The following is a 21,173-nucleotide window of genomic DNA, read 5'->3' on the forward strand; positions in this document are numbered from 1 at the left end:
AAGAAGACCTTTTGTTTTAACAGATTACAGTATTACTTATTAAAGTGGAAAAAGAAAAATTCCGGGAGTTGGGCGGTAGCGCAGTGGGTTAAGCGCATGTGGTGCGAAGCACAAAGACTGGTGTAAGGATCCTGGTTTGAGGCCCCGGCTCCCCACCTGCTCACCACCTGCTCACTCCCCTGGCTCATTCACCTGAAGGGAGTCCCTTCACAGGCAGTGAAGCAGGTCTGCAGGTGTCTGTCTTTCTCTCCCTCTCTCTGTCTTCTCCTCTTTCCACTTCTCTCTGTCCTATCTAACAATGATGACATCAATGATAACAACAATAAAAAACAACAAGGGCAAGAAAAGGGAAAATAAATAAATAAGTATAAAAAAGAAAAATTCCAAAGTTTACAATAAAGATTTTGTTAAATGCTATAGAAGACACATGTGCCACTAAATGCTACAGATAGTCAAATTAGGTCTTCTAAGGATTTTGTCACAGGGATGTGCTGTAACTTCTTTAACCAATCATTTATTGTTCAAACCAACATTCTTTCTAGAGTTCCCAGATCTACTCCTCTGTTTTCCTTCTCTTCTATTCTTCCACCAACCTTGTAAACCAGAAGCCTAGAAGTCAATTTTAGATTCTCTTCCTTTCTCTCTAGTCTATCCTTACTACTGGTTCTCTAATTCTTTTGGTGTGCGTGTGTGTGTGTGTGTGTGTGTGTGTGTGTGTGTGTGTGTGTGTGTGTAGTTGAGCACATGCACTTTTACTGTTCCTAGGCTGCCTTTTCATTTAAACAGAGTGACAGAGAAAGAAAGAGATCTCAGCCTCAGAGATCTTCTGGTGCCATGGCACCTCAGGCAGTGTGTGTGGTAAAGAACATACCCAACTTGGACTACTGTGCCCCCCCTCTATTTTCTTAGGATCTCAAAAATCCACCCTTCCCCTAAAACCCACTGCTAACACTTTAATCAGGTCTCAGCATCTTTCAACTGGACTATCCTAGTGATTTGCCATTTACAGCCTTTGTCCTGTTAACTCCTTAAGTCAGCAGAGTGACTGAGACATACAATAAAATAATTACTAATTACTTAAGAAACACGCAATGAGTACCTGAATGAGCGTCTCTGCCTCCCAAAATACTTCCTACTCTGTTCCAGAATTAGTTGTCTACGTGAAAACCAGATTACATCATCATTGCCCATAGATTTTTCAATCTCAGCTTCTATTTCATCCCCCTTAAGTACCTACCTGCTAATTCACACCTCTGAGCTGGTGGCCTGAGAGGTGGCTCAGTGGGAAAGCACAGGACTTACTCTCACACCTCCAGGCTGATAGCATTCCCTCTATCTCTAGTGGCATTCCCACATCTATGCACTTGATCTATCCTACCTGTCTTTTCCAAGATTCAGTATCTCTTTCTTCCTTATGTCTTTCCTGACTCAGGGTAGAGATGATTTTTTAACCTTTGGGGAGTGATAAAAGACAGAGTTAAGGTTTGTGCTCGCTTGGGCAGCACATATACTAAAAAGACAGAGTTACGGTCTACTACTGTTTGAATATGCTCCCCCTCCCCATTCATATGCTAAACACTTAATGCCTTAAGGGTGGCATTTGGATGTGGAGCCTTTGGGAAGTAATTACCCTTTGAAAAGGTAGAGTCCTTGTGACACAGTGCTCACTCTTAGTGAAGGTGGTCATAGAGAAAAGGTGGCTATCTAGGAACCAGGACACTTTCACCAAACATGATCCTGGGATTCCCAACCTCCAGAACAGTGGGAAGTAAATTTCTGTTACTCATAAGCTACATAGTCTCTGGTACTTTCTGACAGTAGCCTGAACAGACCAAGAGAAAAGATCCTTAGGCCTGAACCTAACTTCAGCTCTAGCCACTCACCATGTGGAGACCGTGAGAAAGGGACATGTTGTTTCCCTCTGGATAAAGCAGGGAGACTAACAGTATCTACTTTTCATATGGGTTTTTGCCAGTATTGAATGGGATCATTCAGACTCAGTCTGGCCACCTGTGATGATGGACATTAGTGGTATGTTGTGACCCTTTGCTCCACAAGAAAGAGGCTCCCATCTGATTCACTTATGTAGGCCAGAGCCTGGGGGTGAATGTGGAAATTCTACCTGTCCTCCAGTGGGTCAGTTCCAAAACTAGGCCTTTGAGAGAGACTCTTCTATAGAGTCCCAGTCCCCGTGAGCCTATGAGTAGACCCCATTGGTCTGCTTCCTCTCTCCCTGTGGCCAGAAGAGGTGGTTGTAGGGGAGGTTAGCGTGGGGCAGGACTGGAAAGACAAGGTAAAGAAATGGCCAAGACCTCACATAACTTTGTGGAGCAGCCCCTCCTGGGTGGGCCCAGTGTGGAACGAGAAGTATGCAGGTGGTTGTCTATGGGGTGGACCACAGACAGCTCTGTCCCCTCACTGGAACTCATCGGGCCCCAACAGTTCCCCACCCAGGCTTCCTGCCCACACCTGCCCCACACATGCCTATCGGGGAGGAGTGCATGCAGGGGCAGCTTGGGAAGGGTGGGAAGAGCAAGGAGTGGGGGTGTGTCCCAGGTTCTGGGCTAGTCTCCACAGGAGTTCCTTTACCTATATCTCTTCCACTTTCACCCACTTCACAGGCACAGGACCCAAATCGGACAACACGCTCAAGGTCATGCATGTAGCTGGGTCAAGATTCATTGCTGTGGCAAATCTTTATAAATACATGACTTTTTGCTAGGCTGAAATAAAACACTTCAAAAGAAAAAAAAAACAGAAAAACCTTAGCCTATAGTGTGGCTTAAGACACTAGCAAGTGAAAGGGCTGGGCTTCTAGATACTGTACAATTTGTTTTCAAGTGTGCTGACTCCAAAGTAGTGTTCTTCCTGCCAAATCTTTTGTCATCACCCCTGTTCTCACCTCAGGAAATCTGGGGACTGGAGTCAAGGGGCTTTAAGGTCATGCTGGTTGGGGCCTGGCATCCCAGTTCACATCTGGAAAGCAGGTTCAGCGAGGTAAGAAGGCACCCTGAGGAGAGGTATACACACAAGTGCGGAGAGGGAAACTGGAACTCTCAAGACCCAGGAAGCTCTGCATTAGGGCACAGGGAACCACACCAGGAATGATTCAGATGACTCCCCCCACCACCCTTACCCCCCATCTGTCATTCTCTTAATGCAGAGCCTCCTCAGGAATCTCAGGGAAAGGAGGAGCAATAAGACCAAGGTATGATTTGGGCATTGCCATTTCCTAACCATAAAAATATCAAGTACCAACAAAACCTCAGCCTGTCTCCTAAAATAAAATTTATGGCTTCTCATCTCAGAAAAACACACACTGGCACACACATGATATATTGCATACTACTGCTGGAGAGTCCCTGAAGTCAAAGGAATTTGCTGACTTCAGATTACGAAGCTCTGGCATAGGGTGCGATGAGATGAGAAACACTAACATCTAAGTGGAAGGTGGACATAGAGGACGTGGTGGAGGAGACTGAGAGCCAATGGTTAGAGATCATAACTATGGAATGAGTGACACACTGGAAGGTCATAGGCTTTAGAATTTGGAAAACCTAGGCTCACATCTTGCTTCCACATTTGTGGGGCCGGGTGCATACTATCTCATTGCTTTAAAGACTGAGATTCTTTACACATACAACAGAGGTTAGAAACCTGTTTCCCATATAGCTAGGCTGATCAAATGATATGCTGTGCTGATTTACAACATCTTGCAGTGTTTGGTAAATAGCAAGAGTTTAATAAATCTTATCTGTTGTGATTGTGAGTGTTATAGAAGCCAAGAGAGCAAAGCAGAGGGTGTGGTCCACAATGCAAGATGCCACAGAGAGGCCAGTACTCAGACATTCAAATGGGAACATCAGAACCTCCAAACAAGTTCTCAAAGGGGAAAGTCAGCTTTGCCCTGGCTCCCTCAGAAGAGCAATGGTCCCTGGGAGGCTGTCTGCTGCTGGATAACACTGTGAAGTCTGCCACCAGAACACAGCCTTGTACCGGAAGGCTCATCAGATTTGGTCCAAGGTCTCTCATTTCATTTCCCTGACTCACAGGACAACAGCATAGAGGCTTATGAAGCCAGTTAATGCTGCTGGCCCTCAGATGGCCAAGTCTTTCAAGGCCAGCTGTGGGCTACATTCTTGGTTGAATTCTCCTCCTCCAGGAATGTGTCTGCCTCAATCAAGTCTGGACCTAACTCATCTGTGTAGAGCTGCCAGTCACCTACTGATGCAACTCACTCTGCTCTTGCCAGAAGAGCCAAGAGCACTAGGAAGAAGCATCTGGGAGGATAGTGCCTTCCCAGTAAGCTCCTGCAGTAATGTTTTCCTGAATTCTTGTACGGTTCTTCTCTTGCAGCCTTTCCTTTCCTCTCTGTTACATGAGAAGCCATCAATACATCGAGATGAGAGTTCTGGAAGCAGAGACTGAGCATGGGCTGGCTTTCTGCAGCCAAGAGCAGGGCAGCTGTGTCCACATCTGTGTTGTTGCTTTGCCTCAGGATAGGCCACCAACTCCTTGGGGTCATTCCAGTAGCTGCTAGCTCTCTCTGCCTCCATCTTCCCTTTCTTCAGTTTCTGAAAAAAAAAATCTTATCTTGAGATTCTCTGGGATAAAAATCTTTGTCTTTTCACTACTTACAGAGGCAGCTTGTCAAGATAATTCAGAGTATAGGCCTTTATTTTTGGTTTTGCTTTCCTTACTCAAAAGCTTATAATCTAGTTGGCAAGACAGAGATGTGAGCAAACATCTCAATACATGGTACAATTGCCATGATGTGAAAAGAGGCAATGGGAGTTTAAAAATATCTGCTATGGGCAAGGAAGTGGTTCAGTGGTAGAGTGCAGGTCTCACATGCCTGAGGTTTGGTTCAACCCTCAGTACCATAAAATAAAAATTCTGCTGATATATATTATCATATCAAAAATGTTTATGTGTATAGTACATAAAATGAGAGGGAAAAGCAAGGTGACATACTTTAAAGTTTTTTTTTTAATTATTCCCTTTGTTGCCCTTGTTGTTTTATTGTTGTAGTTATTATTGTTGATGTTGTTGTTGTTGGATAGGACAGAGAGAAATGGAGAGAGGAGGGGAAGACAGAGAGCGGGAGAGAAAGATAGACACCTATAGACCTGCTTCACCACTTGTGATGCGACTCCCCTGCAGGTGGAACAAGATGACATACTAAGAGAACTATAAACAAAATGAAGCAGAGCTCAAAATGAAGGCTGTTTACATAACATTTCAGTTAGTGATTAGCCCAGACCAACTATTTGGGAAATACATAAGTGCTTGTTAAATATAAGCCATTTAATTTTTAAAAAATTATTATTGTTCTTTTTTTGCCTTCAGGGTTATCACTGGGACTCAGTGCCTGCACTACAAATCTACTGCTCCCGTGGCCATTTTTTGATATATATATATATATATATATATATATATATATATATATATATACATATATATATATATTTATATTAATTTTTTTGATAGGACAGAGAGACATTGAGAGAGATGGGGAAGATAGAGAGGGAGAGAAAGACAGACACCTGTAGACCTGCTTCACCACTTGTGAAGTGACCCCCCCACCTCCCTACAGGTGGGGAAAGGGAAGCTCAGACCAGGATCTTTGTGCGGGTCCTTGAGCTTAACCAGGTGCACCACCACCTGTCTCCCACCATTTACTTTTTTTTTTTTACTTTTTTCTATTTATTTATTTATTTTCCCATTTGTTGCCCTTGTTTTTTATTGTTGTTGTAGTTATTACTGTTGTGTTACTGATGTCGTTGTTAGGACAGAGAGAAATGGAGAGAGGAGGGGAAGACAGAGAGGGGGAGAGAAAGACAGACACCTGCAGACCTGCTTCACCGCCTGTGAAGCGACTCCCCTGCAAGTGGGGAGCCGGGGGGCTCGCATCGGGATCCTACACCAGTCCTTGCGCTTCGAGCCACATGTGCTTACCGCTGTGCTACCGCCCAACACCCCATTTACTTTTTCTACAAATATATTCCACAATAGATCAGCAAACCTCCAAACACTGACTGCAGTCAAATGCAGTTAAGACATCTGACCCAGTCCCCTCCATGAAAAACCAATGTCCCAAGAGGTTTGTTTACCTAGCAGATTTGTCCCCCATCGGCACCTCTGCCGACCCCACTGCCATGGCCATTAGATTATTCTTCCCAAGCAATTCCAGCTTGAATCCACAATTTCCCTTAACCTCTCTCTCCCCCTCATACCAAGGAAACAAACACCCAAGTCCTGACAGAGCTTCATACCTTTGCACCCTCCTACCTGCAAGCTCTGTCAGTCTATTCCCACTGACAGACTGAGCTGCTCCCATTATTCTCTGAGTCTGTTTTTGTCCTTAGGCTAATTCTTTATGCTTTTAAGTCTCATTATCCTCACCTATTTTTAAAATTTGATTTACTGTTTAAAATGCAATAATTTTTAATACTCATTAAACAAAGGAACAAAGACTCATTCCTCTATCAATATTTTTGTGACAGTTAAGTCACACACACTATATGTTTGGCACAAAGCCAGCTTATTAGCTTCTGCTATAGTTAGTGTTCAAGATCAAGCTCTCATTCCTTGATGTGACTTTCACCATCTGTCCCCTGACTACACAGCCTTCCCTCAGCCACTGCCACCACATCCATGCAGGCCAAATGCCAGATCACCAATAGACATACGATGTAAAACATATGACTAGGATACCAAATATTTGAAATGGTAAGTCAGGCATCAAGCTGCTTTAAAAAAATTATATTCTGTCCTTCCTGGAAGGTCATATGGAATTCAGAATGCTGACTCCTTTGCTATAGTGGTACAGTGAGAGCAAGGGCAGCCTGTCTGTCTCTCTTCCCACTCCTGGCCCCATCACAATCTGAGGAGTATGATACACCTGTGTGTGTGGATCTCCAGTCTGTGCACCCAAGTTATGCTTTTAGCCTCTGCACAAGTCCTTCTTTGGCTTAGGGGTATGCACAGGGATATGTATTCTATCCTCAGGAGGATGGTAGTAAACTTGGCATTGCTAGGACAAGAAACTTTAGCAATGGTCTAGCAAAGGAGGATGGGTTGGGATGGGCTTCTTCCTCTTGGTCCTTCATACTCCTCTACACTCTTATGGCAAAGAGTGGGGTGGGAAGAGAGCCAGGCATGCCCAATTTTAAGAGCAGTACTTACTCAAGACATACAGCACTACTAAGAGTGATTATTTCTTTTTTTTAATTTTTAAAAATATTTATTTATTCCCTTTTGTTACCCTTGTTGTTTTATTGTTGTAGTTATTATTGTTGTTGTTATTGATGTTGTTGTTGTTGGATAGGACAGAGAAATGGAGAGAGGAGGGGAAGACAGAGGGGGGAGAGAAAGACAGACACCTGCAGGCCTGTTTCATCACCTGTGAAGCGACTCCCCTGCAGGTGGGGAGCCGGGGGCGCGAACTGGGATCCTTCTGTTGGTCCTTGCACTTTGTGCCACATATGCTTAACCCGCTGAGCTACCGCCTGACTCCCGAGAGTGATTATTTCTATGTGGTCCCATGTATGCAAGACATGCTCTCATTACAGGGTCAGTACTTGGACCCAATTTTATTTCTTTTTAAAATTTCATTCTTTTTATTTTACTTATTTTTACTGGAGCATTGCTAAACTCTGGCTTATGTTGGCACAGGGACTGAACCTAGGACCTCAAGCCTCTGACATGAGTCTGTTTGCATAGCTGTTATGTTATCTCCCTCACAACCAATTTCATTTTTTTAAAAATTTATTTATAAATTGACAAGACCATAGGATAATAGGGGTACAATTCCATACAATTCCCACTAGCAGAACTCTGTATCCCACCCCCTTTCTTGAAAGCTTTCCTATTCTTTATCCCTCCAGGAGCATGGGCCCAGGATCACTATGGAGTACAGAAGGTGGGAGGTCTGGCTTTTTTTAGAAAAAATTTATTAATGAGAAATATAGAAGGAGAGAGAGAAAGAGCCAGACATCACTCAGATACATGTGCTGCCTGGACTTGAACTTAGGACCTCATGCTTGAGAGTCCAATGCTTTATCACTGCGCCACCTCCCAAACCACAGGTTTGGCTTTTTTAAAGAGAGAGAACACACCAAATACCAACCAACCTTGTTCTGTCTTTGTTGTTTTCATGTGGCACTAGGGGTAGAAACCAGGTCCCTATGACTGCAAAGTATGTACTATACAGTACTGAGCCACTTCCCTAGCCCCAACAGTGAATGAATTTTAATTGACTAAGTATGCCATCTTCATTGCCAGTGCTGTTCTCTGTGCCTGATACCTCATCTTCAGGCCAATTTCTTCTTGTTCTTTTTTCTTTTTAGTTTTTTAATATTTATTTATTTATTCCCTTTTGTTGCCCTTGTTATTTTATTGTTGTAGTTATTATTACTGATGTCGTGTTGTTGGATAGGACAGAGAGAAATGGAGAGAGGAGGGGAAGACAGTGAAGCAACTCCCCTGCAGGTGGGGAGCCGGGGGCTAGAACTGGGATCCTTATGCCAGTCCTTGCGCTTTGCACCACCTCTGCTTAACCCACTGCGCTACCGCCTGACTCCAGCCAACTTCTTTTTTTTTTTAATTTCTTTATTGGGGAATTAATGTTTTACATTCGACAGTATCCCACCAACAGCCTGCTTAAGGTTCAGGGCTCATTAAAGTGTTACAGAGGTTAAAAAAAAAGGAGTGGCAGACCTACTTGTCCAGGGCAGCAAGTGCAGGCAATACTTGTTATACTAAATCTCACTTCTAGATGGTGGCCGTCGTACAATGATGAGCACAGGTGTCAAATAATGTCAAGCGCATAGTGTCACTGCTGATAGCAGTATAACAGGGATCCACATAGGGAAGTGGTTACTACCCTCTGCTGCATAGACAGGGACAATGAAACTTGAAAATGTGGACTGAGGCAGACTAGTTTCTTTCTGCTTCTACTACTGTGCTGCTGTGCTGACCTCACCCACAGAGAAGGAACAAGGGTGAGAGAGGTTGTGAAGCCTCCTTCAAGTACCAATGCCCTTTACAACCTCCTCCATTAAGTAGTTGAGCCACATCCACATAATGGGATGCATTGGATCGACCTTCCTGTGGTGCATCCCGTGAGTACCCATTCATTGGGGAAACTGACGATCCTTCCTAGCCGACTGAATCCACATGGATCCCAGTCACTTTCAAAGCCAGAAACAAGCAGCTCCTGACAGCTTTCAAGCTGTTGGTCCTGCTCTTCGAGTCCTCCAACTTAATGTTGAGGGGCTGTCCTTTGCCAAACGCGTTCTTATTGGTCAATTGGCAATACAGCATCAGGCAGATGTCATTTGCCTACAAGAATCACTTATAGCAGTCGATGAAGCTGCTCAATTCACCATCAGTGGATTCGATGTAATCCTACACTGAACTTCTCTGTTCCAGACTCTTGGAAACAGAGTTGGCAGTCAGCTGAGGTAAAGAACAAACACCTCATCACAGACCCCTGCAAGCGTCAACCCTGCTTTGACCTAGCACGTTATGATTGGGCCCTCCTCAATCGCTATCGAACAGGCCATGGCCGGTGCGCCGCTATGTTCCATCGCTGGGGAGCCAGAGACAACCCGAACTGCCCCTGCGGCTACAGACAGACTATGACCCACATAGTCAATGACTGCCACCTCTCCAGATTCAAAGGAGGTCTCGAAACTTTACATCAGGCTCAACCTGACGCTGTTGACTGGCTACGGAAGAAGGGCAAACGCTAGAAGAAGAAGAATCCACATAATAAAGCCCTTAGGTTATATTTGCTTTGGTCATTCAGAGGGCCATAATAAAATTCTTCGTGTACAAATTTTCCCTTCATCTGGGTGATGGCTCTTGGTTCCAGGTGTTTTCTTTCCCAGTCACACTCTGACCAGTAGCCTTTCAGAGTATTGTCATAGTACTCTTGCCAGGACCATATGTTAGAACCTAAACACACTCTTTAAGTATAGCTGATAAATGGCATCCTGTTACCCTCATCCTGTTACCCTGAATGTCTGAGTCCCAGAAGGGTTCAACATTTTTCTGTTGCTCACTAACTATATTTCTTTCTGTGTGACCTGTTCAGCCTTCTGTCCATCACTTGTTGGGGTCCTAATAGTTTTCTTGTCAACTTTTATGACAACTGTCATTTGTCATTATTTCCTAAATATACTTTTCAAAGTTTTATAATATATAGGGTTTTTAATAGAAAATTTAGGTTAAATTTTCATATACCACCAAATCTGATTTCTGCTATTGCTCCTGTCTTATAAAAGTTATTTTTCCTCCGGGAGTTTCATTCCTATTCTACCTTCTTCAAAATTTCCTTTTGTTGTATTTGTATTTTCATATTTCACTTTTTATCCCATTTGGAATTTATTTTGATGTGTGATATGAGGGTAAAAAAAAATAACCTTTTGAAAGCTATATTTGGAAGAAGCAATGAACAGAGAGGAGTTGGCCTGGGGCTGACCGTGTGATGCTGACAGACAACTGAGAGGAGGCAGGGCGCCAGGGACTGTTTAGTTTTCATTTCTTTATCATGGAGAATGATCAGGAAATTGCAGAAAGAAGAGCAAACATGGCTAAGAGGAAAGAGATGCCCAGGAGAGGCAAGAAGAGACCAAAAGGACACCAGGGTTGGAACCTAGAAGAAGATTCTCCAAGGTCGATGAGAGGAAGGTGGTGCCCAGGCAAGATAGAGCCCTTAGAATCAGAAAATTGAGGCTGGAGTCCTGGCTCTTGCCAGAAGTTACTGCCTTGCTCTGGGCCTCAGTTTCTATCCTTATTCATTCTCTGAGGTTTGACTAAGTATGTAAGTATGCTGGAGGTAGTTGATGTGCAGAGATAAGCAGGGCAGTTCCTGTCCTCTGGGTGCTTGTAAGAGTTGACAGATAAGTAATCTTTCAGGTAGAAGAGTGGTGATGAGTGCCACTGGGGAGGACTCAGAAGAGCATCTGAAGCAACTAGAGGGGAGCAGGCAAGACACAGAGGAGAGAACCAGGAAGTATACAGCAGTATAAGGAATGGGGAGTACAGGCTGGTTACACAAAAGAGCAGGAAGGTGACTTGGGAAGTGGCACAGCAGGTAGAGTGCCTAACTTATAAGCATGAGTTTGATCTCTGACACTGCATATGCCAGAGTAATCATCAGGCTCTCTCTGTGTCTCACCCCACTCCATTAATAAATGAGTAAATATATCTAAGGAGAGGAGGAGAGGGGGGCCAGATGGTGGCGCACCTGGTTGAGCACACACATTACAGTGCACGAGGACCCAGGTTCGAGCCCCTAGTCTCCACCTGCAAGGGGAAAGCTTTGCAAGCGGTGAAGCAGGGCTGCAGGTGTCTCTCTGCCTCTCTCCCTCTCTATCTCCCCCTTCCCTCTTGATTTCTGGCTGTCTCTATCAAATAAAGATAATAAAATAAAGAAGAGGAGGAGAGGAAGAAGGAGGATAAGGATGAAGAGGAGGAGAGGGAAAAGGAGAAGGAAGAGGAAGAGAGAGGAGAGGAGGGAGGAGAAAGAGAAGGAGGGCAGGGTGCTGAGAACAACAGTGGCCAGGGATAGGACCCAGGAGTGCAAGTGGGATCAAGAAGGCAGCAAAGTAAGACTGTCAAATGCCACCAGGGCAGCTGTAACTTCTCTCTCTGTGTGAGACTCCCTGGTAAGAGACCAGATGGATTAAAGAAAGTCAGTGAGAGAGGGAATAGCAAGTGAGTAAGCAGTGCTTGGAGCATGGGACTCCCTGTGCCTTTTTTGGTGTGTTCACTGTATGGATGGATAGATGGATGGATGGATGGATGGATGGATGGATGGATGGATGGATGCGAGTCAAGAACTGCCTCTTCTACTTACTGGCTCTACCACTAAAAGCTAAATTAATCATATGATATTAATCTCTGTGCTTCAGTTTCATGATCTTCAAAAGGGGCATCATAAAGTACCTATCTTAGGACCATAGTAAGAACTGAATGAAGGCATTCAGAGGAAGCTGGAAAACAGAAGAGCTTTATAAACAACAGCTATAATGAGCATGATATAAACAGGGGGAGGAGGAGGGGAAGCAGGAAGAGGAGGGGGAGAAAGACAAACAGGAGAAGGAGATGACATTAAATTGTTAAAATCATGGTCCAAGACACCATGATGAGGAACAGAGAGTGGTGAGGATGTGAGCACTCAGGGTAGAGAAGCAAGGGTCAGGGTGGTACAAGGGGGAAGAATCATGCAGCCATCTTGACCCTCATGGAGGACAAGAGTTTTGCCACAAGGAGCTATGTCCATTGACAATGGTTGCAAAGGAGATGGTGTCCCAGACCATGTGGTGGTAGTGAGGTCTCAGTGGGCTGGGGACCACAGTCTGACTCAGCAGAGACTTCCTCAAGCAGCTGGAGGCCATGGTATATGCCAGTCTCACCAGCCTTTTTTAGGTGCCCTAGACAGAGTCTCCAGGGCACAAGGTGGTAGCGATACCATATTTCTCCTGGGTATAGCCTACCTTCAGGCTCAGATCCCCTCACAGGTTATGGTGCAGATGGGCATCTTAGCATCTTAAGTTTCAGAAGTGGGAGTCTTATTTGCCCTGTGGAGCTCCCTGCTTAGCCCACTCCTACACCTTTTCTTGGAAAGCCCTGCATCTCTCTTTCCTGACCTGTAACTGATCCTGCCATTTAGATCACCTCCAAGGTCAGGCCCTTGAAACGCTTCATTCTCTAGGGAATTACTGGGCTGTTGGAAAAGTCACAACATATTTTTCTATGTATTTATATGCAGAAATGTGCCATGACTTTTCCAACAACCCAATAGTTTTTCTAACAGCCCCACCACATGATACAATAATAGTACAATAGTACAATAATAACATTAATAATGCACTAAGCACTAAGTTAGGTACATTGGTAATTTTCTTATCTGTTTTTTAAAAATAATCCTGAAAGTTATTTTACTAAATGCTAAATCTAAGGGGTGTAGGCAATCTGCCCAAGGTGATTCAGCTAATAATTAACAGGAATCTTGTCTGCTTATTTATTATAATTTGGTACCAGGGAATGAACTCAGGGCCTTGGGTACATGTGGCACTGCTGAGAACTCAACTGGTCCAATCTACCATCCATGGAGCTCACCCATGACATTCACATGTGGTGCCAGGGTTTAAAACATAGGACCTCATGCATGGTGAGGTTCACACTCTCCTTGGTGAAGGATCTCTTTGCTTCCAGAGCAGAGTCTGAATTTATTTATTTATTTATTTATTTTTAAATTTTTAAGTTTTTAAAAAATTTATTTATTTATTCCCTTTTGTTGCCTTATTGTTTTATTGTTGTAGCTATTATTGATGTCCTTGTTGTTGGATAGGACAGAGAGAAACAGAGAGTGGTGGGGAAGACAGAGGGGGGAGAGAAAGACAGACACCTGCAGACCTGCTTCACCACTTGTGAAGCGAAGAGTCTAAATTTAAACTGAAGTCTATATGACTAAGGCCTAAGTTGCCCCTTGCCTTTTTAAATTTCTCTTTTGGATAGATACAGAGAGAAATTGAGAGGGGAGAGGGAGAGAGAGAGAGAGAGAGAAGACTGTTTCACCACTCATGAAGCTTCCTCCTGTAAGTGAGGACCTGGAGCTTCAACCTGGCTCCTTGTGCATGACAATGTGTACACTACTGGTATGCCAACTTGCCTTCCTCTCCCTCTCCCTCTCCCTCTCCCTCTCCCTCTCCCTCTCCCTCTCCCTCTCCCTCTCCCTCTCTTCCTTCCAGGGTTATCACTGGGGCTTGGTGCCTGTACTATGAATCCTCTGTTCCTGGAGGCTATTTTTTTCCTTTTGTTGTCCTTGTTTATCATTGTTGTTCTTATTATTGTTGTTATTGCTGTTGATATTGGATAGGACAGAGAAATAGAGGAGGGAAGACATAGAGGGGGGAGAGAAAGACACCTGCAGACCTGCTTTACCGCCTGTGAAGTGACAACCTCCACCCCCGCCCCAGCAGGTGAGGAGTCGGGAGCTCGAACCAGGATCCTTACGCCAGTCCTTGGGCTTCGTGCCATGTGTGCGTAAACTGCTGCACCACCACCCAGCCCCACTGCCTTCCTCTCTTAAACTATGTAATTTCCCCCAGTCTGGCAGTCCAGTAGCCATGAGCATGTATTATGGGACCCTGCCAAGCCTCTTAATTTATTAACTAATTTCCTCAAGGACTGACCTACAGCTGGAAAGTTAGTTCTGTTTTTTGTTTTGTTTTAAGTGCCACCAGAGTTATTGATGGGGCTTGAATCTACCACTTTTGGTGGTGATGTATATGTTATTTTTAAGAGAAAAAGAAATTGAGAGAGTGAAGGAGACAAAGAAGGAGAAAGAAGAGAGGAACCTGCAGCACTGTTTCACCATTTGTGAAACTTCTCCATTGTAGGTGGGGACCAAGGGCTTGAACCTGGGTCTCTGTGCATGGTAATGTGTACTTTACTTGGTGCACCACAGCCTGGCCTCAAGGTCAGGCCTATATCAGGGCTGTCAAGGACCAACCCCACAAAAGCCATAAGCTTTATCCTTCCTCCTCCCCAGTTGCTTGCATGCAGCATGACTTCTGTGTCCCCAGTCCCACCTTGCTTTTGACCTTGGCTTTCCTACTGGTGGGAAGCTTCCTCAGTCACACATGCCTGCTGACTGGCTCAGTCAACACTCTTGGCATTTGGAGATGAAAGGACTTTTGATGCTTTGTATGGAGTTGTCTGTGCTTCTGTCTAGTGAACCAGGGAACCAAGTGGACACAAGAGGTAAACAAAAGAGCTCTCAGATGGAAGATCTGGCCAGCCCTAGCACCAACAGTCTATAGGCTGTTCAGCCTCCCTTTCCCTCATTTTTCCCCTTCCATCACATCCTTTCAAGGGACTCCTAGGTACCAGAGAGCTGCACCTAGGCCAGCTGCTCACAATTCAGTTGGCAGGCAACAGCCATGACTGTGGCCCAGTATCTGTTCCAGTTCTGCCCAGCCAGCTCTTGGCTCCTAAACACAGCTGCTTCCTGCCAGAATTCTGCAATCGAGGTTGCTGACTGGTGCACAGAGCTTCCAAGCAGCCCAGAGGCTTCATGGCTTCTGGAGTAGGATAAGCCTGTGGCTGGGCACCAGATAGGAGTGGCCTGGAGGAGCAGCCTCTCCCTCATTTACCTAGGTTTCAAATGTCAGAGAAATGAAGTAAAGGACAGGAGAGCTATAGGTGCATTAGTCCTGGGCCTGGGATAGAGAAAGGTGGTAAAGAAGAGATTCTAGGAAAGTTGAAAGAGCCTGAGCAGTCCACTCTGGATACAGGGGGAGAAGAGATCACCAGCATCACTGGCTCTCTGGCAGCTCACTCCAAAGGTCTAAATTAACTTAGGAAGAGGGAAGGCTCATGGGGTTTCTAAGGACATCTCCCCATCTTCTTCCTTCCCTTCCCACTCACCCCACCAACCCTGGAAAGTCCTCACCACCACAAGGCTGGGTCCACATGCCTTACCCAGCCAGGACACAGACACCAGTGTGGGAATGAGTCTGGGCATAGCCCATGCTTCTGCATCCCAGCTATACTGGTGCCTCTGATTAGACTGTAGCCAAGGCCAGGCTCCGCAGCCAGCAACTCAGTCTCACAGGGAAAGGGAGGCCCTGTTGTCTGCTCCCTGAGTAGCCTGAGTGAGTAAAGGGTCTTCCAACTTGAGTTGGTACTTCTCCTTACTTCTTTGGATGAATTGCCCTTAGTGTTCTTGAAGAAAGCCTGTGGTACCAACTGCTTGGTGGGTCTGGCCCACCTCTCTAGCCTGGCCTCCTTATTGGGGCTGCCATTTTACCCCAATCTACCATCAGGAAGTAGGATCTGGTGTTTGTGCCAATTCCAGCTCAATCACCATGATTGGGCACTGAGGGGGTCAAAGCCCTGCCCCTAGGGAGCTCCTCTCATAGGCAGGGGCAGAGGAGAGGATGTGCCAGGTTGTGGTGGGGGGGGACAGTTTGGCAGAGACCAGGGTGAGGCAGTAGCCCCCAGGCTCCCTGGGGCTCACCAAAACAGGCCCAATTTCTTCCCATTTCTCCCTTTAAAGTGTCTGTGATCCCAACTCTATTGCCTTCAAAGCAGACAGAAGGGCTCCGAGGATATTACTGTCACAGGCTTCAGGGCTCTGAAAACAGTGGGGTGCTTCTTCAACCTCCATTCTCTGGTCTGAGCAATGGGACAGCCTGCAGTTGGGGGCTGAAGTCAAACCCATTCCCTGCCTTTGGAGAACCAAGCCAGACCCAGTGAAGATTGGCTGCCTCATTCAGCCTGGTGCTGAAATAGGCTTTCCTTCCCAACTGTAGCACCTACCTGAATGTTTGGACCTGAGTTCTGTCTTCTCTCATCCTCGCTACCTACTTGACACTGCCTGCATTTGGCCTTGCTTGGGAAAGGGCTGTGAAGTCAAACCAAATAGTACTGAGACCTCCAGAGGCCAGTAAAGCTGTTCCCACCCTCCCAACACTCCTCTAACCTTCCAGAAAGAACAACCAGCTCCTTCCTGTAGGCAGAGGGCTATCTGTCATCACACACACCCCCACCCCCACCCCTGCCAAGATGTGGGTATTAGAAGATGAATGGCTTGAACTCTGCAGGGCCCTTCCCTTAGGGTTGGGGATGACAACTGGTTCAAAGGAGAGGGAGAATGGGCCTGGATCAGTTGGCAGGTGTCCCTGGAGACCCAAGTCTGAGAATCAGAGTTCTTAGGAGGAGACTTAGTGGGTGGTCTACTAAAGAGTAGCCTGGCCCTACTGGACTACATAAGCTCCCTAAAGAAATGAGCCCAGAGCCTTGCCTGCTTGGAACAATGCGTATAGCATCAGATCATTTCCAAAGGGTGGATCTAGAGTCACTGGCAGGCTAGAGACCTCACTGTGGGTCAGCATAAAAAGGACAGAAGCTAGGAATTATGAGTTTAGACAGTGGAACCTTCCAAGTTGAGTGGTCTGTTGTCCCTACAAAGAGGGCTCTGTGTCCACCAAATTGGGCTTTCCCGAGAATGAGGGTGGACCACTATCACTAGAGTCAGAAAAAATTCCTAGAAATTCCTAGGGGTAGGAGGGGATTGGGAAGGCAATAAGGTTAGGGCAGGGATATTAGAAGCAGGGTTGCTGCTAGACAGATAATAACTTTTTTTTTTTTTTAGATTTTATTTATTGATTGATAAGAAAGATAGGAGGAGAGAAAGAACCAGACATCACTCTGGTACATGTGCTGCCGGGGCTTGAACTCAGGACCTCACGCTTGAGAGTCCAGCACTTTATCCACTGTGCCACCTCCCGGACCACAGATAATAACTTTTTTTACTGGAGAAATCTAAGGCTAAGGAAGCTGAGGAAGGAACTGAGGTAAAGGCCTAGGGTGGGGTCAGCCTAGAGAAGGCTGTGGAAGGACCTGCAGCCTGGGTATCTAGAGAAAGGTGATAGAAATCAACTCCAGGAGTCTAGACCAGAGACCCCAGGCACATCCTGGCTTCTCTGTTCCTTGGTTAAATTTGGGAGTCTTTCAGCTCTGGGTCATTAATGCTTCTCTTGAAGCATTCCTACTTGTTCTTTGCTAAGTTTAGGGAAAGAGGCTGACTCAGACTCTGGGCAAGACCAGGGCAACTGGTGTACAGGGAGCTCACCACGCGCTCTTTGTAGACGATGTACTTCAGCCACTTGAAATCCTGCCACTTGAAGCCAGCGAGGACAAAGAGAGAATCACGTTCATATTGCTCGGGCCGCTGCATGGCGCCCTCGGGGTAGGTGATGCGCAGGGTGGTTTTGCTGCCCACGTCCTTCTCAAAGCCTTTCACAGGCGCAGAATTCAACCTACAGAGAACAGGCCCAGTCAGAGCCTGCCAGGGGCTCAAGTGTGGGTGTGTGGGCTTATGTTTGGAGAGATTCCACGACTCCAGGATACCCCAGGGGCAGAAAATGGGCAGCCTAGGTCACCTGGTCCTACCTAGCTTTCCCATTCCAAAGCCCCTCAACCCAGAGCTGTGCTTGAGTCCTCTGCTGACCTCCAGCTGCTCTGACCAGATGGACAGACCATTCTCGATGGCCTGAGGACATTCTGGAAGTGCTGCTTTGGGGAACTTACCTGACCACAATGTCATAGTCATCAATTCGTGACCCCAGAGACTTGTTGGCAAGGACACCTCCATTGCCCACAATGATGCAGCGGCGGCAGTTGAGACTGAGAGAAAGACACAAACCTCTGGGTAGCTTCCCACCAGGTCTTTCCCCCCAACCCCTAGCCTGTAACCTTATGCCCTAGACCAGGCCCAGTTGGGGACAGAGGGGGAAGACTGGCAGGTTTTTGGCAGCCTTCCTGAGAGAAAGCTAAGACAGTGCCATGGGTTGCTGGGCTGCTTGGGATCCTCAGCCATCTTCTATGTCACTTCTCCAGGAAGACATAGATATGAAGGGGGGGGGTGCTGGGCATGAGCTCTAGGGTTCCTACAGGAAACCCTGGTCCTCTGCTCTGGGTTGAAGATTTTCCCAGAGTTGTGTGAAACTAAACAGTTTTTTTTTTTTGCCTCCAGGGTTACAGCTGGTGCTTGGTGCCTGCACTATGAATCCACTGCTCCTGGTGGCCATCTTTTTTCCATTGTTGCATAGGACAGAGAGAAACTGAGAGAGATGGGGAAGACAGAGATGGGGAGAGAAAGATAGACACCTGAAGACCTGCTTCATGCTTGTGAAGTGACTCCCCTGCAGGTCACTTGCAAAGTGACCTCCCTGCAAGGAGCACGGGGCTCAAACCAGAATCCTTGCACGGGTCCTTATGTTTCATATTATGTGTGTTTAGCCCAGTGTGCTACCACCCCCCACCCCTCCAAACAGCTCTTAGGAGAGAGAGAAGAGTGGTCCTCTCAGCAGAACAAGAATGCCAGTTGGGTGGGGGTAAAGAGCATAATGGTTATGAAAAGAGACTCCTGCCTGAGGCTCTAAAGTTTCAGGTTCAATTCCCCACAACACCTTAAGGAAGAACTGAGCAATTCTCTGGTAAAATAATAATGATAATTCAAAAATAAAATAAAATGACAAGTAGACAGGGAATGGAGGGAAGAGTGGTCTTGCCAGCAGAACAAGAAAGATAGTACTTGGAATATAAGGATTCCAGGCTGGCTGGCTTCCACTCAGAAGCCCCTATGGAGCTGGCAGCCACTGGGAACCATTTTGCCTTTCCCACCCCTGACCCTAGGGCCTCTCCTATTCAGAATGATTGGCCTCAGCACTGTCACAGCTTCCCAGATATAAATTCTGACCCCTCAGTAGCCCCCACCACTTAGACCCACTGCTAGGCTGGTCCTAGCCCAAAGTCTTCAGTTCTACCCCTCAGACCTTTCGTAGCCCAGAGGCGTGAGTGAACCCCATGTGGACTATGTATGGGCTGTGTGGATATGCTACTGAATCTGCTCACACCCAGGAAAAGCCTGCTGGACCTCCCCTCTTCTGCACGTGCCTTGCAGCTGGGGGCAGGCAGCTGGGCAGTGATAGCTCACCTGTCCAAGGCAGGTGTTAGGCGATACTCTTTGGTGACTGACAGGATGGCTTTGATCAGGTTGTCTGTGGACAGAGGAGGGAGGTTAATGTTAGGGGATCACCGTGTTCTCATAAAATGGTGGAGGATGGGTTTGGGTGTTGGTGCCCTGGGTTGAGTGTACACATTACAATGCACAAGGTTCAAGCCCCTGGTTCCCACCAGCAAGGGGAAAGCTTCACAAGTGGTGAAGCAGTGTTGCAGGTGTCTTTCTCCCTTTCTATCTCTCATCCCCCTATCAAATTCTCTCTGTCCTATCAAAATAAATAAATAAATAAATAAATAATAAAATGTGTGGGAATGATCGGTTTGCAGGCACATACTCCAGGGGCCATGATGGAGGTAGAATTGAGGAGAGGCAGCACAGGTCATAGTAATTACAGAAGTTGGACTGGACCACAGGACCACTGAATGAACTTTCTCACTGGAAAAGAGATGAGCTCTGCCTGGAGACAGCTCCCAGAACTGGTGGGTAGTTTCTTCCACAGATATCATGGAAGATGTGTTATGAGAGTCAAGAGTTGCTGACACATTGTCTCTGTAGGGAAAAAGACCCAGTTCATTAACTCAAAGAGTGATAAGCAGCAATGAAATGAATGCCACTTTCACAGCTTTCTCTCATCTGTCAAAGAACATTAGGGGAAGAGAAGAAGGCCTAGCCATCAAAACCAGGGCACTAGCCCACTAGCAGATATTTTGCTTATCAAGTTGGAGGGGTCAGGTTCAAAATCCACAGGCGAGGAGGGAATCTTTTAATACTGTAAAGGATTTAACATGTATAATCTATCTTGTACTCGAAGTCAATTCATATTCATATAATGCATTATTTCAAAACAAATCCACTTGCAGTCTCCATAAATTTGATGCTGAAACCTTAAGCAGTCATTATGCTTAGTGGAACAAGTAGAGATCAAAGTCATATATGAACTCTAGAGATCTGATTTACATGAACTTGCCAAAAGAAAAAAAAATCCGAACAAAACAGAAGCAAGCAAATTGTTTGTACTTATGAGAATTATGGTGGTTATCTTTGGAAGACTGGAGGGTGGAATACCAGACTTTGGTGGTAGGTATGGTGTGGAACTATACATTGTAATCTTATAATCTTGCAATTGGTCATACTATCAATAACTAATAAAAATAAATTAAAAAGTTTAAGCAGTTTCTGTACTCTATTGCACTAGGACTAAATTTGAAGACCAGTATTCCTAGCGAAAGTCCATATAAACTCAAGTTAATAGGGAACTATCATCTAAAAGTTCCTGAGTGTGTTGATCAAAGTGTGAAAACATCTTGGTTATTGTGTTATGAGTGTGCTATGATGGTCAGGAGTTATAGAGACATAGTGGTGGTAGGAATGTAGACAGGGCTCTCTACTTCAAACAGTTATTAAAAACAGTGGGAGAAGATCAACTTCACAACTTTCACTCATTTGTATTACACCATTAGGGCAAGAGAAGAAGCACTCACCAGCAGGCCCAGGGCAGTTGCTCAGTGACAGAGCTCTGGATTGCCAGACTTCATGCCCCAGCCCTTTCTAGGGAGTTTCATCTGGTTTTCAGAAGCTCTGTAGCCAGGCCCCCAGAAGTTCCCCCACGCCTGGAACTTTCCTG

General features: G+C 45.8%; 1 protein-coding gene across 6 annotated transcripts in view; it reads right to left on the minus strand.

The window, feature by feature from the left end:
• The window catches only part of ST3GAL3 (ST3 beta-galactoside alpha-2,3-sialyltransferase 3), a 270,798-nt gene that overhangs the window by 12,154 nt on the left and 237,471 nt on the right, over positions 1-21,173 (minus strand). For all 6 annotated transcript variants that reach the window (XM_060206046.1, XM_007535285.3, XM_060206044.1 and 3 more), the window contains 3 exons: positions 19,523-19,586; positions 18,115-18,210; positions 17,657-17,843 (listed from right to left, as the gene is read on the minus strand). In XM_060206046.1, coding sequence (XP_060062029.1) covers positions 17,657-17,843; positions 18,115-18,210; positions 19,523-19,586 — 347 coding nt within the window. The remainder of the gene's footprint in view (positions 1-17,656; positions 17,844-18,114; positions 18,211-19,522; positions 19,587-21,173) is intronic.

Source organism: Erinaceus europaeus, chromosome 13 (genome assembly GCF_950295315.1).
Source record: "Erinaceus europaeus chromosome 13, mEriEur2.1, whole genome shotgun sequence".
In the NCBI taxonomy this organism is placed as follows: Eukaryota; Metazoa; Chordata; class Mammalia; order Eulipotyphla; family Erinaceidae; genus Erinaceus; species Erinaceus europaeus.